The 20,422-nt window shown below is 50.9% G+C and overlaps 3 protein-coding genes across 3 annotated transcripts; 2 read left to right on the top strand and 1 right to left on the bottom strand.

Moving 5' to 3' along the window:
• Nucleotides 1-3,636: 3,636 nt before the first annotated feature.
• On the bottom strand, nt 3,637-7,014 carry LOC114828479 (uncharacterized). Its single transcript, XM_029112776.1, has 4 exons — nt 6,962-7,014; nt 6,723-6,873; nt 3,989-6,556; nt 3,637-3,879 (listed from the first exon to the last, which is right to left on the bottom strand). The coding sequence occupies exons 1-4, from the start codon at nt 7,012-7,014 to the stop codon at nt 3,637-3,639; spliced, it is 3,015 nt and encodes a 1,004-aa protein (XP_028968609.1).
• A 5,104-nt stretch (nt 7,015-12,118) lies between these two features.
• AP-1mu (adaptor protein complex 1, mu subunit) lies at nt 12,119-15,457 on the top strand. The gene is made up of 10 exons (XM_003748009.2): nt 12,119-12,229; nt 12,791-12,953; nt 13,058-13,167; nt 13,277-13,420; nt 13,519-13,676; nt 13,789-13,889; nt 14,005-14,213; nt 14,315-14,479; nt 14,602-14,732; nt 14,876-15,457. The coding sequence occupies exons 1-10, from the start codon at nt 12,224-12,226 to the stop codon at nt 14,967-14,969; spliced, it is 1,281 nt and encodes a 426-aa protein (XP_003748057.1). The 5' UTR covers nt 12,119-12,223; the 3' UTR covers nt 14,970-15,457.
• Nucleotides 15,458-16,431: 974 nt separating this feature from the next.
• Nucleotides 16,432-17,718, top strand: LOC100908473 (14-3-3 protein gamma-like). Its single transcript, XM_003748084.1, has 5 exons — nt 16,432-16,530; nt 16,629-16,745; nt 16,842-17,044; nt 17,230-17,354; nt 17,510-17,718. The coding sequence occupies exons 1-5, from the start codon at nt 16,432-16,434 to the stop codon at nt 17,716-17,718; spliced, it is 753 nt and encodes a 250-aa protein (XP_003748132.1).
• Nucleotides 17,719-20,422: the final 2,704 nt, after the last annotated feature.

Genomic DNA, 20,422 nt, shown 5'->3' with positions numbered 1-20,422 from the left:
GATTAGATTGCGGCGCCAGTGCCTTATCGCGTGATCATCTCCATCATTCCGATCGGATAAGCGGTAGATAGTTTGCGGATAGCTAGTATTCGCTGCTCGGAGGAGGTATCCGTCCATTTATCGATCGTTCCATTCTACGATGGACTCATTTCACGGTTTCAACGAACAATGAGGCTTGGAAGCTCGCGCATCCACGCCTCGTAGGCTGTCCACCATGTGGAAACTCCAGACGGATCTGCCAATGTCCCCCCGGGGGAAAACGAAGAGTTGCCGGAAGACAAGTCAATCAAACTCAAACAATTGTCACGTTTCAATCAATAATATGATTGCTGCAAGAAAAGGAAATTAAAGTTTCCTCCTAATTTCGTTCTCGTTCCGTATCCATGAGCTGCGCTCCTACACAGGCGAAGCTCGACCTCTCGCACTAAAATGAATGAACATGTCCGTATATATTCGTCTGTTCGGTCGTTCTCTACACTTCGAGCCTCGAGGGCTTCCGTCGAATATTATGTTGACTTATCCGGAAGGGTAAAAGGCAGCTCCTAGAGGATATTGGCCCTCATTCGGAGGAGAGGACCTATCATTCGATTCGGAGCAAATCTTAGACATAACTGAGTCTATTCGACTTTTGATTGGCGGGTTTGAGGCTTCGATCGAGCTAAAGCCATCCAATGTCTCGGAACAGAACCGTACGAGCGAACATGACACGCGTCTGCTCGCCGGAATCGCGGTGGGAATCTTCGAATCACCCCGAGAGCATCAAACTCGGAAAGCCACTGACCTCTTGTAGACTATCGCGCTAAGGATCGTTCACTTTTGACAGTACTGGACGCTGTACAACAAACGCTGGTGTTTCGGTTCCTTCCGGAGACGAGAATCGAAACGCGGACCAGTCTAGGAACACATACCTCGTTCTATGCTGCCAAGTGCGAGCCTAGACTGTGATGGAATAACGAGAACTCACCTCGCTTCGCTGCCATGACCACCGCTGGTGTCGATATCTCGCGTCGGATCTTATCTTCTAAAGTCGAGGAGGGCATGCCAGTGGAGCGTCAGTTACAGCAGCAGCGAGACCGGCAAACTCATAATGACTTTTTGGACGCAACAAATGCTGATCTCTGCGCTCATAGCTCATATATCTCGTCCTCGAATCCTCGACTCGAAATCAGCGGATTTGTCGCTCAACCAGACTGTTGACTGCGATCGCCTATGGCAAGGCTAAGGATGAGATCGGTCATCTTTCAGATTCAGCGGACAACGATAGAAAACGATACCGCGGGCAGAATGCGGCGGAAAATCATCGGCGGCTCGCGTAGAGCAGAAAACATCGAGACCCAACTCATCTCTACCGTCTCTTCCACCTGTCTAGAGACACAGGTTCGATCCCGAGAAACCCAGGACCAAGGGCTGCACTGTTCGATGTATTGGAAAGTCGGATGAATAAGCGAATCACGACGACTCCTCGAAGTTGCGCGTCTCGGGACCATGTTTATTGACCGTTCGCTGGGTTCGGCGTTTCCTGCTGAATCTGAAGAGGCTGAAGGAGTAGCCGGTCGTTGGCCAGGTCGGCCACTAGCCTCTCAAAAGTGGATTTGCGGCGGAGCCAGGCAAAGCGCATCAAATCTCATCGGGGAGAGCATCGGACAAAGACAGACTAGCCTCCATTCCTATAGAGGTCAAAGAATAGTGGTCAGAGAATGAATCCAACCCACCTAAGAAAATCCGACTCGTCAAATCTCGTACCATCGGAGTCTGGAATACCGCTTTGGTACGTCCCAGAGAGTCTTCTTCAGCCGAAATGGTTCGGGACGCGCCCAATCCATATCACGAAAGTAAGATATCGAACTGAATTTCCCTGACGAAAGCTAGGCGACCGCTTGAGGAAGTAATCAGCTCGATCGGTCGTAGCAAGGCTCAATTAGCGCAGGAGGACCCCGAAACTCGAGCTGGCGACCGGAATAGCCTATTGATGTAAAGAGCTGTTGTGAGTATTTCGTGGAGCTTTCATCCCTCGACAGTGGCTAGATCGAGATTGTACACAATCCGTCGAAGCTAAGCCGACGTTTATCCCCAAGTGGATATACACGCACACACATACACAAGTACAATACACTGCCATTGCAGCAGACCTCATCATAATTCTTTTCTATGAGAGCACAGAACGAACACAATGCGTGCCTCTGATATGATTGGCACTTGAAATGGAGAGCATGCGACGGACCAAGCCAGAGATGCACCGGAATTTCTCTCGTCCCGCGGACGTTCACCGGATCGGAGTTCGAATAAGGCCAGAGGCGAGGACTTCACGCTCAGGGATCGCTGTTTCTCCTGATCGACAGGGGGTGCTCGATGAATTCGTGATCACTCCCACCAAACCTACTCGGAGACAACCGCCCCACACTCTCCGAGCCCCTCTGGGACGAAGAGAGAGGAGGGGGAGCGAGGATTTCCGACACATGGTCCTAGAGTAACAAGCGGCCAAGTGATTCGCCATGTGATAATAATAGTAATAATAATCATCATAATAGTGAGAGGGGCGTCTGGTTGATTCGACAAGCGTTCGATTTGCAAGAAAGCATTGCTTCACTGAGGCGCTCACCAATGGTAGGACTCAATTCAAAGCAGAAGTTTAGATTTACAAAGCAGAAACAAACTTTGTTGGTAGCCTTTTCCTCATCGGGAATGACTGACATCGAGAATGAGTGCTCCTGCAAGCTACGAGAGCTTAGATCCGCCGAAGAGGGAACACACGTTGCTTCGTCCATTGAGTTATGAAAAATCTATAACTTATCGTGAGACGTTTGACATGAATGGATATTGCGTCGTCACGTCATCCATCAACGAGGTTGGGTTTTCGAACCGGGATTTTTCTCCCGAGTGAGCTGAACGCCATCGGGAATGTCCAGGTGCGAGCCAGTGTCATGATGAAGGATTAGACGCTTTCCTTATAGGAGGTCGATTTTGACAAAACGTCCGTAAACCACCTAGAAATCGCTCTGGTCGCTGCTTAGTGCGAATGGCGAGGGGGGAGGGCTCCGACGTGGAGCGTTGGCGCTTCTGCCACCAGTCGTCCAATAATCTCTATTACTCCCTTCGGCGGTGTTTGCCGCTCTGTCAGACCACACAGTACTCGCAGCAGCAGCAGCAGCCGCCTCATCGCAACCATATTGAAACCACATGGCTTGCAAGGGCAGACTGACTGGTTGCTAAGTCGGTGGGTCGGTCGAGCGAGCGGGTGTTTCGCGACGCCTCGAGGCTCTCGCGATCCAACGAGCCGTCGGCTGTTTGCCGGTTGACGCGTCCCGTGCGCAATATCATATGAAGAAGTAAGAAGGAACGATAGAACCAATATCCAAGCATTAGTTCGGCGCTTGCCTTGTCATCTGGCTCTGTGTACCCTTCTACAACAACCGATGTACCTAGCCAACAGCCTCACGTCGACCGGGTGATCGAATCTTCCCCATACGAATGAGAAATTCGATTCGAACGAAGTTCTCGTTATATTTTCGGAAGACAAAAATCTATCACAGTTCATCTCAATGTTTGCATTTATCATAGACCCCGTCGCCACATCCTCCTGACATCGGGGAGCCTTCTAAACTTCTGAAGAGAGAAGATGGAAGCCTAGAGGGCGGCCTAAATTTCCTTCAAGGTGTCCGCGACGAGCTTCGAGCTTGCGTCGGTCAACATAGCGTCCACAGCATCATGGATCGTCATGCCTGCTCGGATTGCAGATCCGAGCAATATGTGGAATCCTCGGAAGACCGCCATCAGGAAGCCTAATGGATTTTTGCCGGTGAACTGGAGTACGCCTTGCAAGTAGAGGAAAGCGAGCATGCTGATCATTATGAGGAAAAATGTCCGGAGCTCGTCCCAGGCCTGTGGAGGGATAAACCAGCTAGATACGCTCAATTTCCGTTTTGATAAGCTCTATAGGGTATCCGCCTCTTCTCAGGTCACTCATCAGTGAACTCGTAGCGATACTCACTTCGGACGGTACTCCATTGATCAAGTCTTGAGTCATGAGATCGATCAGCATCCAAGCTTGCTTGAACAAAGGTCGCAGTTCTTGAATGCTGTTCCGGCTGCTAGGAATAATGAATTCGTCGATAATCTCCTCTTCGATGATTTCTTCTTCGATTAATTCTTCCTCGATTTCCTCACAGGCTGGGGGAGATGCTTCTCTGGGAATCAGCTGCGGCTCTGACGGTACCCGTGTATCTCCCGCGGGCTCATCCCTCAGAGGCTGGTAGATCGGTGCGCGGAATTCGGGAGGTATCGCCGCAGCTTTCTTCGAAGGCTTCCGAACGAATGCGTGTCCTACATCCTCATCGATTGCTTTCTGTGGACTTGAGAGGCTCCCAGTGCGTTCTTTCTCGAAGAGTTCCTCATACATATTGTCTACGTTGTCGTCTGCCAACGATGTGCGTCTCGGACTGACCCCCTTGACGCTACCGCGATTCCGGCACAAGCTGTAAGGCGAGTTTCGAGCCTCCGCAACTTCAGGAGCGAGGAGTCCATGAGCTTCCGAAGGCTGAACGATAGGAGACTCATCACCGACTTGTTCCAGGGGCTGGGTGCGAGGTTGGAACGGTGGAATTTTCGGTACGAAATATTTAGACGGCTTCAGGAATTCCTTCTCCTTCCCTGTTCCGACTTTCGTCAAGTCTTCTGTGCTCGGCGACCAGTCACGACAGTTCAGCAAGGGGGGTGCCGTCTTTGGAGTTGGAGGTTGCTCGACGTTTTTGTCTCGGGCCAGTTTGCTCATGAATACCTTTGTGAGCATGCCGTCCGGGATCGATTCAGGACCCTGGACAGCGGGTCCGAATACCAGAGGCATGGGCGACGTTGCTTTCCGCCTCTCATCTTTCTTATTGAAACTGAAAAACTGACCCAACTTCGATTTCTTCGTGGGGGTCGTGGGTTCTCGAGGACTGGGTGGAGGCGGCTCGAGCTGATCGGATCTTTTGCGTTCAGCGCCGGCGTGCGACAGAGACTCGTCCGCTTTCTTATTTTCGAAGAGCCCTTTTATCTTACGAATAATTTTCGAGGGTTTTCTCTTGATCGGATTCCCCTCTTGATCCTCTCCGCCATCACCCACGAGAAAATTGCCATCACTTTCATACCAGTCGTTGAAAGATTCCGGCGATGTCGGTCCCAATGTCGACTCGTTCGGCATTTCTCGATGAGCCACCGGTGCTTTCGGGGTGACCAACGCCGCATCACTCGCGCCACCGTCAACGATGGCAACCCCTTCGTCGTATGCAGAATGACTTCGTTGGTCGGTCGGAAGACCCTCATCTCCTTGCGCCGTCTTCCGGGACTGATGAGGTTCGGTGGCGGCTCGCTCAACCGCGCGAGTTTTCGTGCAACTGACTGGAAGATTACTTCCGAGCGCGATTTGTGCGTCACGAACCGAATGTGGACTTCTACTCCGTTCTCGGCGGTAGGGGCGCTCTTTATCGAACCGTTCCTCCGGAATTCCTCCTTCGTCAAGCAACGGAAGGTCGCTCCTAGGAACTGCTGTGAGGGAGCTCTCCCCGACCGCCGGGGAATGATCGGGCTCGTCTATCGGTTTTCCGGAGAAATTTGCGTCACCATCAAAACAGGGCACCGGTTGCTTATGAAGTCGAGCCCTGACAGGTGAGGATCGTGACCGACCCGGTGCTTCTCGTTGTACATCCGTCGTGGACTCCGGTGGGGCTTCCGGCTCCGAATCTCGCTCCCGTCTTTGCGAAACCGTCCCCTGTAGTTGCAGGGGATCGGACTCGTGTTCACCAACCACCTCCTCTCTTAGCCGTCCTCGTAGCTCCGCGTCGAGCTGTTTCTGTGGATCCGCTTGCTGTTGCCTGATCACTCCTGTCTTTTGATGCTCCTTGAGCTCCTCTCTTAGACGACGCACTATGTCTGCTCCAGTCTGTCTCTCGAGTCCTCCTTGGTCCCTTCGATATACTTCTGTCACTCTCTGCCTCTCGCGGTTCACTTCATGTATTCTCTCCGTAATCTGTTGCTCGGTCAATTCGCCTTCATGTTGCTTTCGGGAATCCTCATGGTCCCGGTCCTGGAGCTCTTCACGATGGATCGCCAGATCATCATAATCAGAGCGAGGTATGACTGAAGTGTGAGAATCTTTCTCAGAGTCTTCACCCCGTCGATCGCTTCGCTGTCCACCCGTGGCCGGAACGTTCACCGACGCGTCCGGCCATGAGGGGTCTTGTCCTATACCAGAGTAAAGTTTCCGCGGTTTATCGTATATAGGTGCCCCGGGAGCGATGACGGCCTTCCTTTCTGCACTTGATTGAAAACTTTTGCCACTGACGAGAGGTTCCGAATCCTGTTCAGGTAGGACGTAGAGCGACGATGATGCTGAAACGTCTCTGAAGGTATCGTCCGAGACAGAATTTTCGGGTGATTCGATACTTGGTGTGCTTTCTTTCGACCGCATAGAGCCGGGTCTATGCCGACGTAATGGCGGCGTTGGTTGGACCCCGAGGCCTTGACGCGATCGTCGTCGCCTGACTGAAGGCTGTGGGTTGAGTTGAGATACTGTTGGATCCTGGAAGGATGATTCGATTCGAAACTGTCGGTAGCTCGACGAATAAATAATCGGAGCGGGTATTGTTCGAGCGCTCTTTTCGCTTCCTCTCCGAGCCACTCGAGAAGAATTTCCCCCAGGAGAGCTGAGAGCGATCGAAAACTTTTAGACTGCCGAGTGAACCCACCTGTGCGTCGAGGACCTGGTGCTTCTCTTCCTGACGAGGCTGCTGCTGCTGCTCGTCCAAAATCAAAGAATTCCGAGTCTCATCCTGATTCGTTCTGCGCCCAAGTCGTCGCTCCTGAGCGATACCGCCAACATACAGAACTTCGTAATACCTTTAAATCATGAGAAAACAAGTCGACTTTGGTTATAGACTCCCATAGTCATTCTATGTTTTGATATGGATAAATATGGATTGATCACCTATTTTTTCTATTGCCGTTCGATGGCAAACCGATTTTCAAGACCCGAAGCATCTTGGATAATGAAAATAGATCCGGAGAACATTCTCACTCGGTTAGACGATTTCTCTCACTCCGGTATCTTTCCACTGTGAGTGAAATTTATCTACTGGAGTGACTTCGACCCGAAATCTGTCGGAATGTGGGTCGGAAACGCATCGAAAGTCCGGCGCCTAGCTCATTCGGCGCACCGAGGGTTCGCGTGAGTATCCCGTTGACGAGTGCCTCTGAATCGTGAGTTTCCCGTCTTTGGAACGACCTGACATACGCGAGCTTCGGTGGTCCCCCGGGACCATCGTCCAGAGCACATTCGCTGTCTGAGGCGATAGCTCGACGGTGGAATCCAGCGAATACAATATATTCTCGATCACTTGGTGCAACAATCAAAATAACATCAGGTACACGAGATGTGTTCAACTCTCGTTATTCGCGTCGAGAGCTTATCCTCGATCTCGTGCTCGAGGAATCGAACGGGTGGTCTCCAATAGGCGTTTATATGTACTGAGAGATTAGGCAAATATACACTTTCCAATTCCCGAACTCTCTGTGTCTCCAAACCGATAAATGATATCCCGCTGCTAAAGCTCTCTCTTCACGCCGTCAAACCCGATCATCTCCCAGCCTAGTCAGTCATGGAATCGCGGGAGTCATATTTGGAAGAGATACTGAGTGGACAAGCTGGAGCGGAAGAAACTAAACCCCAACGCCTAAAACTAGACGCTGAGCACGGTACTATCTGCAGAAAAAGTCATGCTCTGCACGCTGTTGATGGCAACGATCGAGGGATGACCTGAACACTCACTTGTCGCCTCGGCCGACCCGGAGAGGCCTCCGCGGTGCACTCTCAGAAATCGGGGCTCCGATTCCGGGAGCTTCAGACTGCAACAGATGATTGATATATTGAGAGACCCAGTCTCATACTTGCGACGATTCCCCAGAGCCTAGAGTAACTCCCCGAGAGTTCTCGTTAGCTCCGGAAAAGGGCCCAGAGATGGTGATCATCTACAGCCGGGAAATCGGGCCTCGTGGAATGAAATGAACTGATCAGCACCACATAGCCCGGTCTGGTCGAACACGGAAAGCACAGCCTCGTGGCAGGGGGCTTCCACTGAAAACCGAAACCAAACTCACATCCATGAGTGAGGCACTTCATCTGACGGGATTTCTGATCTGAAAAGTTTCAATCCGAAGCTAACAAGACGTATTCTGTCTCTCAGTCGAACTGCTTCTCAGCTCCCATCTCTACGAGAGTCAGACCGCTCTCTGTCCAGTTTTAAGGCCGCGTCGCCAAGGCCTGAGCGTCGGAGAGCTGAGGCCAGAATAGCACAATACAGACCCACTGGTCACGCGGGCAGACACGCACACACACTCTCACATGGAAGCTGGCGGGCTCGCATAGACTCGAAAATGTGTCGTGAAGTACCTAAACACTCTAAATTTAGGTTTATCTACGTCACCTTTTTGTGATGACTATGTAGGTACTATATCTGATTTCAATGTTACCGCTTCGAGCGACCATGGAAATGAACGAGGTGGAAGATACGCTCTCAGAATCCGACGCCAGACGAATGCAACGGAAAGAACAGGAGTAGGCAATCAAAAACATTCTTCGGCCGATCATAAACCTCAATCATCGGAAAGCAGCCGATATTCTAGCATTTTTTTTAGCCTACTCGACAGGGATGCCCCGGCTGAGGCATTGAGCTGCTTTCGTCTTTCGTGGGAGCTTCTTCATCGAACCGGAGCCCGTTGTCTGTCGATCTCGACAATGTTGTTCGAATGAGCGGCAATTTACCGGAAGAGCATGACGTCGTTCTATTATTGTTTCCGTCGCTCTGGCTGAGGTCTGTTATGCTCACGCTTGTTAAGTCGCTGCCGACGATGAAGGTGCTTGTTGCCCTTTCGATGAACAGACCGACGATTCCAGCCAGCAATCGATCGACAGAGTGAACTCATGCGATTGATTGTTGGGAGTCTGATACCAGAGCGTGGGCTTGGTAGCCAAGAAGACCATTTCAATGAAAGTTGCGATTTCACGCTCTGTTTCTCCAATCGGAGCAGAAACAGGCAGATTCGTTCGCGCAGCCAATTTTCGTGATCAGTCGCAGAACGGCGTCGCATCGGTCGTGCTTGAAAATAATCTCGACATACATCTCGGGAGCTGCCCCAGAAAAAGAGGATGGAAATAAGAATTTCGGAATTGTATCTCGTGGGATTCTAGAGAGCATCGCGTTCGTGAAACTGATTTTTTGGGCTCCTGCGGTCGAAATGACAAGAGTCGAAGGCAGCCTCTCGTCCCACAGGAAGAACCAACCACAGAGAGTCCTGGAAGTTATCCAAGGAGAATAAATTGAATCCGCCAAGCTCCGCCTTTGAGCTGCACATCCTCGTCGCTCCGTCTCTTGGTTGGCTGGTTGCTTCGTTCTTTCGTTCGCTCGTCTGTTCGCCCGCTCGTCCCTATCTTGCCGCCACTAGCCGCAAAAGAAGCGTTGGTGGGAATCAGAGGGGTCCATAAATGTTGCCATTTGACAGTCCGATGGAAAAGGAGATGAAAGGAATCCTGCTCCCGTGAAAAGGTAAAGCGAATATCCCTTCGAGAAAGCTCCCGAAATCGAGCTATAGCGGGGCGCCCCGAGGATTGTGTCTGAAAATTCTGTTCGCGGACAGCTTGAGAGTTTGGCATGTATCCAGTCCCGCCTAGTGCCGATACCGATTCAAATATCGTTCAGGACTGCTCGAAGCTTCATCCATCACCAATCTTTCTCATTCAAGGTAGCTCCGTGGAGCCTCCATGAGCCGAGGAGGCGCGCCACTGTTCCTCGGACCCGGCCCGACATTGAGAGATCCAATTAGCCGAAGGCATCCTGGTTTACTCCTTCTCTTCTTTGTTGCGACCCAGTATTGTCCTGCATTGTGAGCCATCGCTGTGCTTGCGAGCAACCAGCGACGACATTTGCACCACAACGAGCGACGCCTTATATCACTTTGCCTTCACCTCATCGTAAGTCTAGGGGGCTTGTCGGTTCCTCGCACGGAGCACGAGAGACCACCGAGTGCCATTTAGAGCTTGTTCGACAGCCCACAAACCCTCAGGGAGTCTTTCCGGTACGAGAAACCCTGGTTTGAGGTTCTAAGCTGAACTTGTCGGGATGCTTTCCAGGGAGCGATCGGAGGGGGAGAATCCCCTGACTCAATCGCTGCGGATGACATCACTCGCTTCCACGAATTTGGAAATCGATGGCTTATTTGGACCGCGAGACGAGTCGACTCTCGCCTTCAGATGTCAGCAACGATGCTGAGCTCGTGTGCGGCTGTCACATTTTCCGCATCGACAACTCGGAGCGGGCCAGGAATCCGACACTCTCTCGAGGATCCTATCGATATGATCTCGTTACGGGGACCGCGTCAAGTGCGCGAAGCATCTCCTGGCGTTAATCTAGTCTCGGCAAATTTTCGCGTCAGTGACTTCTCGATGGCTCTTCGAATATTTCTCAACACGATCTGCCGACAAGTACCTGTGACTTCATTCCTCACAACGTGTAGGCCCGCTTCGTTGCGAGCAGAGACACCAGATGGATTCCTCCTTCATGACAGCCCTATATTATTCCTTCTTTTTACAATACGCGTGCTTGCCCCCAAACCAGAGGTGCCGTAACCTGTCCGTCTCCGAGATTCCTGGCGAGTCGATTTCTTCGCGTCATTCCTCGCTGTGTGAGTTCCCAGGTACCTTATCCACCGTACGAGCGCTGTCGAGCGAGCAACAACATGTCGACTTTTCGCAAGAGTCCACGATGTTCGGCTCGTGAACGGGGAGATTCCGCTGCGGTGCCTGGAAGGTCGAGGCCCTTAAATGGACTTGGTTCAGAGATTTCGCCCCGTTGATGTGTACGAGCCGAGGAGATCATCTCCTCGAGATTTTTCCTTCGGTCGGCCGGGATGTACTTCGGGATCGAAAGGATCGATGTCGACAGGTGACCTCGATCGCTCCTCGATCGGGCCCCTCCGAGATGCGAATGACGTAAGGATGGGGAACTCCGAGAGAGTAACGAGAAGAAGTAATAGATGGTTCTCGCTAGCGAAAATATGGACTGCAATCGATCCAACAAATGGTCATTCTTCGCGACGGGAAGCCGTCACTGCAGGCTATATGTACCGCTCCACCTGCTTGCCCCCGAGCCGAACGTATTCCCCGAGCCCCGCGACATCTTTCCAGCATGATATCCGACGAATGGACTCTATCTTTATGTCAACCCCCGAGAGACGGAGAATCATGCCGTATCCGAGCGGCCTGCTGGTCAGCCTGGAGACTTTCGTCGCTCAGAAACGTCAAGTTTATGAGATTCCACCCTCACCCCTGATCCAGGAGAGAGCGCATGCGAGGTGGGACTCATGGTACAATGCCGGGTCACATGGATATCATCGGACTATTAGGGTGGAGGATAATCCTGAAGAACCGGCCCCTGCAGAAATTTTATGTCTACGAATTCGCTGGAGGCTCTACTGTTGTCGTTCCCGCGGCTGTTTCTCGCCAAGAGATAACGAGATTGTCGATCAGGAGATGAACTCAAGTCATAGGGAAAACGGATCTGAGCTGATTCAAGTAGATAATCTCCCCGGTCGAGGACTTCCCGCGAAGAGAACGCGCAGGGCGCGGCCATCTTCGTATGTTGATAGCGTTAGCAGACGAACTTCCCCGGTCGGTCCGCTCAGACGCAACCTTATTTCGAACGTCAGCATTCAGGTGCTCGGATTTGGAGTCTCCTCCATTGAGCTAGGCGAAGTCAGATCGTGTCACGCCACCCAGGCTCCCGAATACACCCCGTGCCCATCTAGGCGATAAGTGATAGTGAATTCAGGGTCGAGAGAGCCTCGTCCGTGGGCGAAGCTCGAGTTCGAATCTTCGTCTCTGGCAATAGACTGTTCGTCTGTTCACTGTCGACTGTAATCATCGAGACAAGTGAGAGCACCGTATGCGACTTCGATAGGCTCTAAAAGATTCGACGTGGTCTCCGGCCACCCCAGTCTGTGACAGGAATCTTGCCGCTCTGAAATTCAGGCAAGTCTGTTTTCGAGCTTTTCCCCGTCCTTCCACCCGCACCGCCAAGCGATGCTGACGGTCGGTGTACGTGGTCTAGTGACTGATGGTTTGGTTTCTCTGGTGGTGATTCCCATTCTGGCGGTGTTCCCGTCGCTCCCGTGAAAGGAATCGTCAGGCCGTCGTTCGATGATGGTAATAGTCTGTCCGAGTAGCGAGGAATTCCCGAGTCAAGAGCGCTTTCGGGGATCCCGTAGAAGTTTGGAAGACCTGCGGCTGTCACGATGAACTGTGCGGGGATCACAACCGTGATCATAATCATGCTGTTAATTTTCAACGTCAGCTGCAGCAAAGTATTGTTGTCAGCGTCAAGGTTCACGTTCTCGACGGCGCACTTCCCTCTTTGTGGATAGATCATAAAATCATTCGGCCAACTCCCTGACTCAGGCGACGTCGGTTCTCCGATTGCCTCCTTCGAAAAGTTCAAGTCCAGTATCCCAGAGTGATACAGGATTTTTTTGGCGGATTCGAGATTTGCGCGACGGACGGCTCTTGCGTGTTTCCTCAAACAAATTTATTTTACGGCTACATATTCCTGAGCGTTCGCTCACTCATTCATCCGGAATCGTTCCTGCTACGAATTCTCGTTTCTACTTTGTTGAACTTGGCGGAAGCGATAGCGCTTGACCTAGGCTAACATGGGTTAGAATTTTCGTTCCACAAATGGTGTCAGAACTCTTCCTCTGATTTCGATAGGCGTATATGGCGACCACCGCCGTCTACATCTTGGATCTGAAGGGGAAATCTCTGATCTGTCGTAATTACCGCGGCGACATCGAGAACAATGCCATAGAAAAATTCCTCCCCCTGTTGATGGACCGCGAGGAAGAAGGATGTTCTACGCCAATCATTCGACAAGGTGAGCTGTCTACCTTGTGAAATTCCGATGTTGATATGACCCGATGCCGGGTCGGAAACTGGGAGAACCTCTCGAACTCCAACAGCTGTGTCGACCTCTTCCAGGAGATGTCACCTTTGTTTACATCAAGCACAACAATCTCTATCTCGTTTCTCTGTCGAAGAACAACTCGAATGTTGCCCTCATCTTCTCGTTCCTCCACAAGATGGTGCAGGTAAATAACTCGGTGTTTCTCCATTCGAAGCTGGAAACATTTGTCCCCGCATTCAGACCACCTCGTATTCGTCGACCTCATTCTTCCCCGAAAAATTTCACGAATGCAGGTTTTCACCGAATACTTCAAAGAGCTGGAGGAGGAATCCATCCGAGACAATTTCGTCATAATCTATGAGCTGCTCGACGAACTCATGGACTTCGGTTACCCTCAGACGACCGATTCCAAAATCCTTCAGGAGTTCATCACACAGGTATCGCGGCACTTTCGATTCGATTCCTGATCCATAATGATTCCCAATTACACCGTCCTTTCCGGGACAGGAGCATAAAAGCAATCTCGGAATTTAAGGAATCCCACAAAATGGAAGTTGCCCCGAAACTCCCTATGGCAGTAACGAACGCAGTCTCGTGGCGCTCCGAGGGTCTGAAGTACCGGAAGAATGAAGTTTTCTTGGACGTCATTGAGAGCGTGAATTTGCTCGCTAATTCCAACGGGACCGTTCTCAGGTGAATATTTTTGTTCCCGAGGAAACGCATGCGCACCGGGGAATCGCATTGAGCAATCTTCACTTATCCATTCTTCGAAGCAATATATCGAGAAGGTTTTTTTTGCCAACAGGTCGGAAATCGTTGGTTGTATCAAAATGCGAGTCTACCTGTCTGGAATGCCCGAGCTCAGATTGGGCCTCAATGACAAGGTTCTCTTCGAGAGCACCGGTCGTAAGTATCGAGCTTTCCCCAGAGTCCATATTCCTGATGCTGATGCGAAGCGATCAACAATCGTTGTCAGAAAAGTCAAATCATTCAGAAGTGTGAGTCATTTATTCCTCGTCAGGAGGCAAGAACAAGAGCGTCGAGCTGGAAGATGTTAAATTCCATCAGTGCGTTCGTTTATCTCGTTTCGAGAACGATCGGACAATATCGTTCATTCCGCCCGATGGAGAGTTCGAGCTCATGAGTTATAGACTAAACACCCACGTGAAACCGCTCATTTGGATCGAAAGCGTCATAGAGCGACACGCTCACAGCAGGGTCGAGTACATGGTGAGAGATCATCATAAGGGAGTCCTAAGGAATTTCTTTGCGTCGCTCCGCGAGTACTGCTAAGCTCGTATTGTCCACTGATCAGCGAGAATCTTCAACAGGTCAAAGCGCGATCTCAATTCAAGCGGAGGTCTACTGCCAACAACGTCGAAATCATTGTGCCGGTTCCGATGGACGCTGACAGCCCAAAATTCAAAACGACCATAGGAAGTTGTAAATACGCTCCGGAGAGAAGCGCGTGCATCTGGACGATCAAATCATTCCCGGTGGGTCTCTGTCCTGCGAAAAAAATCCGATTCGGGAAGCGAGATCCCCGAGGGAGGAAGAACCTCCTATATAATTCAGTCTCGAGCGGAAATGACAGATAATAATTGTTCTTGGGCACTAGGGAGGCAAGGAATACTTGATGCGAGCCCATTTCAACCTGCCGTCAGTCGAAAGCGAGGAGCTGGAGGCGAGAGCACCCATCGAGGTGAAATTCGAGATTCCATACTTCACGACATCGGGCATACAAGTCAGGTAAATTATCCTCACCTTCCGCAAAAAACACCCGAATATCCAGATATGCAGAATCTGAAGAGCAGACTCTGACTCCGCGCATCGGCGAATGTGCCGATCAGCACTACTCTTTGATAATTAGACTGAGCTCTTATATTTTGCAGATATTTGAAAATCATCGAGAAATCTGGTTACCAAGCCCTCCCATGGGTGCGCTACATCACGCAGAACGGAGACTACCAACTGAGAACGAATTGACGTAGATTAATCGAGAAGCTCAAAGCTTTATGTCACCTAATGGGCTGCGGAAAGAAGTTGTTGGGACTTCTACGAGAACGTTCAACCGGACCGCTACGGTCAGAAATTGGATAAACTACATTCCCTGATGAGTTCCTGATGATATCCGTCAACCATTTGAGTCACCACGGTCGAGTCACACTCCCGGATCTGAGTAGCAAGCAATATATTGATGTTGTATGACGTACACCTGGTGAAATTAGGCGACCTCATGATGAGTTCCTCGCTTGATGATAATTGAGGAAAGGAGAGCGAGCACCGGTTTCTTGTCCGAAGAAGGTGCGTCCGGTCAGGGATTCAGGTACCGCAGCCTGGTTTGGGAACGAAATCCATGGTGACGTCCGGTCGTCAGAGGCGACAGCAGTATTCGGGAATTCTCTTACGAGATATAAAGATGTAATTTAATAATTGATTACCATCTCTATCATTCTGATGAATAAACGTTGTGATTGACATATCCTCTTGACTTGTGCTCTTGGTCCCGATCCTTGCGTCATACTCGGCGTGTTGAGAAAATGGTGAGAGACAAAATGATCCGACTGCGGGATCGAGTTCCGCGAGGATTAGCATTTATTCGATTCGGGGAAGGTACAAATGGTGAATCTGTGTCATTCATGGGATTCATGGGGTCAATGTCGGTCATCGACCGGACCGCCTCATTCTTGTGCTGATGCTTTTATTGATATATATAACTTGAAATTGCGTATGTTATATCCTTTTTTGACGGGGGCGGTTTATCAGGCTGCTGCTTCGTTCCTTCTATCTGTCGACGACCAAGCCGGGAGCCCTACCTCTTCTGGAACCCCTTCCTCAACGAAGTCTGTGTCTCTGTCCGAGGATATCTTGACCGAAGCTACTGACGATTCTGGCCGTTTTATCAGAGGACTTTCTCTTAGGCTGTGACCTTGAAGCAGACCGCGGGGGTATAATCGCAAGACCAGCAAGAAACTAGAATATTCCTAGCTTACAATCAATGATGATCAGCGGGACGACAATGTGCGTCTCCAAGGCATGGCGCTGATGCGATTCCTCGATTTTCCTCGCGTGAGTGTCTGACGAAGGTCTACTCGAACATCGGACTCTCTGAACCTCCACGGGCGAATAATCCTCGAGATCTCTTATGTCCTCTCGATCAATGAGGTACAATACTGAGTCCTACCTTTTTTCGTTTGGAGCGCGGTCCCAAACTATCAAAACAGGACACCGCAGGATCGAACTCCGGAGTACTCCTTGAAAGTACCTGAAATACTTTTTCGGAGACCGAGCAGCTGAGGTCGTCCAGGTCCCGGATCTCGGGCTGACTTCGTCGGAATCAGCTCTGTGGCATTTGATCTTGCTCCCTAAAAAGCCGAAAAGTATCTGGCGAGTGAGCGAAAACGAAGATCCGACCCAGCTAAGACGCGACAACCGGATCTTCGCGAAAATGGTCACTCCTTTGGATCTGCAGAAGTTCCCGAGGAGTCAGATTCTAACGATCGCGAAAATTGCTGAGATGTCCGAGCGTTTCGACGACGTGGCGAAGGTCTGTTGTTGCAGCAGATTATGAAGAATCGGGATTCGGAACCTCACCTTGCGCTTAGATGTGTCCTTAATTCCACTGGTCCTCTCTTTTGAAATAAGGTGACGAAACAGTTGTGGACTCGCGTCAAGGACGACGGAGGCTTCCTGCCTGAAGAACGAGATCTTTTCATTGTGGGCTATAAGAACGCTATCGGTCGACGACGCGCATCGGCCAAGGTGTGAGGGCCTGATTGCCTGCTAATCATTAGCTGAAGCCAGACGTCTATCTCTTCCCGATCTTGGGGACGGTTCTGAGAATTCCTCCATCTGCAGAAAATCAAAACATTGCTGATGTCAGGCCAGCGGAGCGCCACCGATCGTGAGGATCTCTTGGAATTCTACTTGAACATCATCCAAAGAGAAATCATTGCATTGTGCAACGAAGTCCTCGCTGTGGTCGACGAGTACCTGCACGCCACGGAGGACGACTTATTATCGAGAGCAATTTTTCTCAAGACCAAAGCTGACTACTACAGGTGACTCTCGACCTTGACAGCGTTCCACCCCTTCGATTCTCGACGGACATTCCGAGCGACGCCGATCCCTGGGATCGGTCGTTCCCGAGAGCTCTCTCGTTGTAAGGGAAGCGCGCGAGTCTTCGGCTACCCACCGCGCGTCCATCCATGGAGCTAGTTCCGATTTTCATTCCTTGATCCCACAGATACATGGCTGAGGTGAAGAGGGGCACAGACAATCAACACTGCGTCGACATCGCCACAGCGACCTATGAAGAAGTCCACCAACTTGTGTCGACTCATCTGTGCCCGACAGATCCCGTTTTTTTGGGTAATACAGCGTCCTTTGAGCTACGTTGAGCCTCCCTGAACTCTCCATCTGACTGAGATGCCCCCCGCCCCCCGCCCAATACGAATGTACGCCATACTACGGAAGGGGGGAAAACAGAGCTCGTAGGAGAGTCAATTTCATTGATCACATTGCAGGTATCGCTCTGAACTATTCTGTTTTCCTCCACGAACATTTGAAGAATCCCACCGAAGCGATTCGCATAGCCCAGAAGACCTTCGATGACGCCGTCGCTGAATTAGACGCTGTCTCAGAGAGTCAGCACCGGGATGCAGCTTTCATACTGAAGATAATGAGGGAAAATCTCGAGTTCTGGAGAGCGAAAAGCACTCGGAAAATACCGTGATCCCATTCCTCTATGTGCACAATTTTTCACTCTCAGTAAAGTCTGCGAAGCCTCTCGACTCAAGGATGGGCAGTAATTTTCACAGCATCAAAATTGTCAGCACGGACGATCTGCCGAGTCGAGGACCGGCGGATCGAAAACAGGAAGTTCACCAATACATTCGACACCCCCTGTCAGACAAACAATGGTGATTGAAACTCGACTCCGAAATTCAGTAAGTGAATTGTACATGTCCTGTGGCGGAGTGGGCAAGCGCGGAAGTGCACACTGGTCGCGTCTGGCGATCGATGAATTCTGTGAGCAAAACCAAGCGAATGAAGAAATTCGGTATGTACTGTCAGCTGAGTCCCTGATGACCTCACATCTTGAGGTCATCTTCGTCATTCGCCCGAAAGACCTTGCGGTGACGAAAGCCAAGCTTCGAGAGAAAAAACTTTTTTTCGGAATTCCCTGCGCACATCGCTGGATAAATTCTACTCCGTTGAGGGCCGACCAGAAAAATGGAGAAATTCTTCGCGAGGATCGTGGGATCATTGATTTTCGCGATTCAAAAGAAGGCCCTCAGAGCACCTCTCATTCCCCCGAGTAACCGAATTTGATTTGATGGATCCCGCATGCTATCATGCATGCCTGCGCGCCATCTCAGCTGATCTATGTGAATGAGAAGGCTCCCAGGACCGACACTGAGCGTCGGAGGAATGATGGAGCTCCGGGAATTCGCAAGAAATCTGCGCGAGGATGCTGAGCACGTTCTCACTCAAGAGCAGCTTCGGTACTCGTGAGGTGCATTTCAGCGTGTTTCCTGTCTGGAGCTACCAGTAGCAAACGACGTTCATCAGAAAGAAGGGGCGTCCGTTAGATAAATGACATTATTTTCCGACTTGGTCGGCTGCAAAACCGACTGCGGTCGACAGCTGCTGTCGGATGCACTTGACCGAGACCGATTGGACGAAAATCGAGGATCGAAGATTTTCCTCGGGGCCCCATCGAATTCCTTCCCTCGACGAGGAACATCGTCTTTCTTACCGCGCTTCAAGTGTACAAATCATCCTTACTTTTTATCGCTGCTCATCTCTGGCGTATGCTCTCGAGGGACAGGAGCAATTATTGCAGAAAGGGCTATCGATTCGCAAGTCCTCATGACAGTCTTCCGAAGTCGTGGGCCGCGTGAAGAGCTTTCCAGATGTATACAGAGCCGATTCTTCCCTCATTCCAGCGCTGTGAGGCAAGCCGAGTCGCGAAATGCTCCCTCGTTTTCTGTCCATACGATGGATTCGGTCTTCTCGGTTTGCGATCTATGTATCTATATCGGCCTGCTTCGATTTACCAATGTAGGTTGGGCTATACGAATTTTACATGCACGTATCAGCGCCGAGGATCAGACCGCGGATACTCCGACAGCTCTTCACCCAGCCATTTCCTTTCTACGAGCTTGCGCGATACCCGATATCATCCAAATCTCCACGAGTTCTCCGAGAGCGCACCGTGATCAGATCCCTGATATGCCACATTTACCAAAGACCGAATCAGACCCAATTAGGATCTCTGGATAGATCGTGTCGGATGAAAATACCCTCCGTCCCTTAATGTGCTCAGAACTTGCGTGGACAGGACCGACTGAAAGAGTCAAGCGTATTCTGGTCAGAATGAATCTCGCTTTGCGTAGCATGAGTCTATGACCAATCGACGGTGTGGCTGAGATCCGGAGTCCGGTAGCTGCGGTGAGATCTCGGCTCGCTGAGATCCGGTCTCGATAGAGCGGCTGGATTTCCGCCGAGGCTACACTGATCGGATTTGATCGGGTGCGAGCCTCCGCGAGTCCCAAGTCCCAAGCAGACCAAAGAAGCAGGAGGCTGTGCTAGTGCTCATCCGCTGGTCTCATCTTTACTGGATGCAAGGCTGACTCATTGGAATGGTCAGGAAATAATTTACAGCGTTGTCGTCCTGTGATGCTCTCTTTGGCTTATGGTGTCCTTCGAGGTGGGACAGGCCGACCTGTTTGGCTGGAATGTATCTCGAGTCCGTGTGTCTCAATCCGGAGAAGCTCTTCTCCACAATGGGTACGACACAGCTGAACGGAGAAGTTCGATTTCGGGAGTGGACAGCACTTGATTCATCTCATTTGAGCGAGAAACTTTTCTGAATCGGTTGGGCATCAGTAGGTCGGAAGGACCAAGCCCTCTTCTTTTGCACGAGATCTTTCCGATGGAGACATGACAGCTCGACGGATGATCGATCAGTTGATTTCCGATACTGACGATGACTCTTCCCGCGGAGTTATTGAAGGTGCTCCTTCCCTTCCCCTCTCTTGGGCGGCCCGCTCGCCGAAATCCTTACCTGGCACGAGAGCAGAGAATCTTGGCGGCAAATGTCACACAGATGAAATCGTGGCCCGGTCGCAATGCTACGCTCACTGTCGCCGGGAGAAGCATCCGAATTATCCAATACCTAGCGGTTTTCTTCTGTTCCCAAGCTGAAGTGAGCCTTGGAATGTTTTGTGCTGTCTTCTCCGCACAATGAAGGCGGTGGGCAATCCATAGAGGAATTCATGAATATACCGTGACAGTGCCGCCCCCGCAAGAAGTGACGACGACAACAAGGTGAGTTATTGGGCAGTATAGAATGAAACTGTGGGCGAGAAAAGCTCCTGCATTGGATCCAATACCTGCACCAGCGATTAAAGATCCGAATGAGCAGCTCCGAC

This window comes from Galendromus occidentalis, unplaced genomic scaffold, assembly GCF_000255335.2.
Source record: "Galendromus occidentalis unplaced genomic scaffold, Mocc_1.1 scf7180000077527, whole genome shotgun sequence".
NCBI lineage: Eukaryota > Metazoa > Arthropoda > Arachnida > Mesostigmata > Phytoseiidae > Galendromus > Galendromus occidentalis.
Note: the sequence above shows the minus strand (reverse complement) of the source record. Positions and strands in the feature narration are given on the sequence as shown.

What these genes read in the sequence shown, in the direction of transcription:
- LOC114828479 (XM_029112776.1), bottom strand. Translation starts at nt 7,014, where the DNA reads ATGCTTCGGGTCTTGAAAATCGGTTTGCCATCGAACGGCAATAGAAAA. An exon ending in AACGGCAATAGAAAAAATAG is followed by an intron (nt 6,874 to 6,961) that starts GTGATCAATCCA and finishes CATGATTTAAAG; the next exon opens with GTATTACGAAGTTCTGTATG. An exon ending in ACCAGGTCCTCGACGCACAG is followed by an intron (nt 6,557 to 6,722) that starts GTGGGTTCACTC and finishes TCATCCTTCCAG; the next exon opens with GATCCAACAGTATCTCAACT.
- AP-1mu (XM_003748009.2), top strand. An exon ending in TACGCCAATCATTCGACAAG is followed by an intron (nt 12,954 to 13,057) that starts GTGAGCTGTCTA and finishes GACCTCTTCCAG; the next exon opens with GAGATGTCACCTTTGTTTAC. An exon ending in ACATCGGGCATACAAGTCAG is followed by an intron (nt 14,733 to 14,875) that starts GTAAATTATCCT and finishes TATATTTTGCAG; the next exon opens with ATATTTGAAAATCATCGAGA.
- LOC100908473 (XM_003748084.1), top strand. Translation starts at nt 16,432, where the DNA reads ATGGTCACTCCTTTGGATCTGCAGAAGTTCCCGAGGAGTCAGATTCTA. An exon ending in ACCAAAGCTGACTACTACAG is followed by an intron (nt 17,045 to 17,229) that starts GTGACTCTCGAC and finishes TTGATCCCACAG; the next exon opens with ATACATGGCTGAGGTGAAGA. An exon ending in GACAGATCCCGTTTTTTTGG is followed by an intron (nt 17,355 to 17,509) that starts GTAATACAGCGT and finishes ATCACATTGCAG; the next exon opens with GTATCGCTCTGAACTATTCT.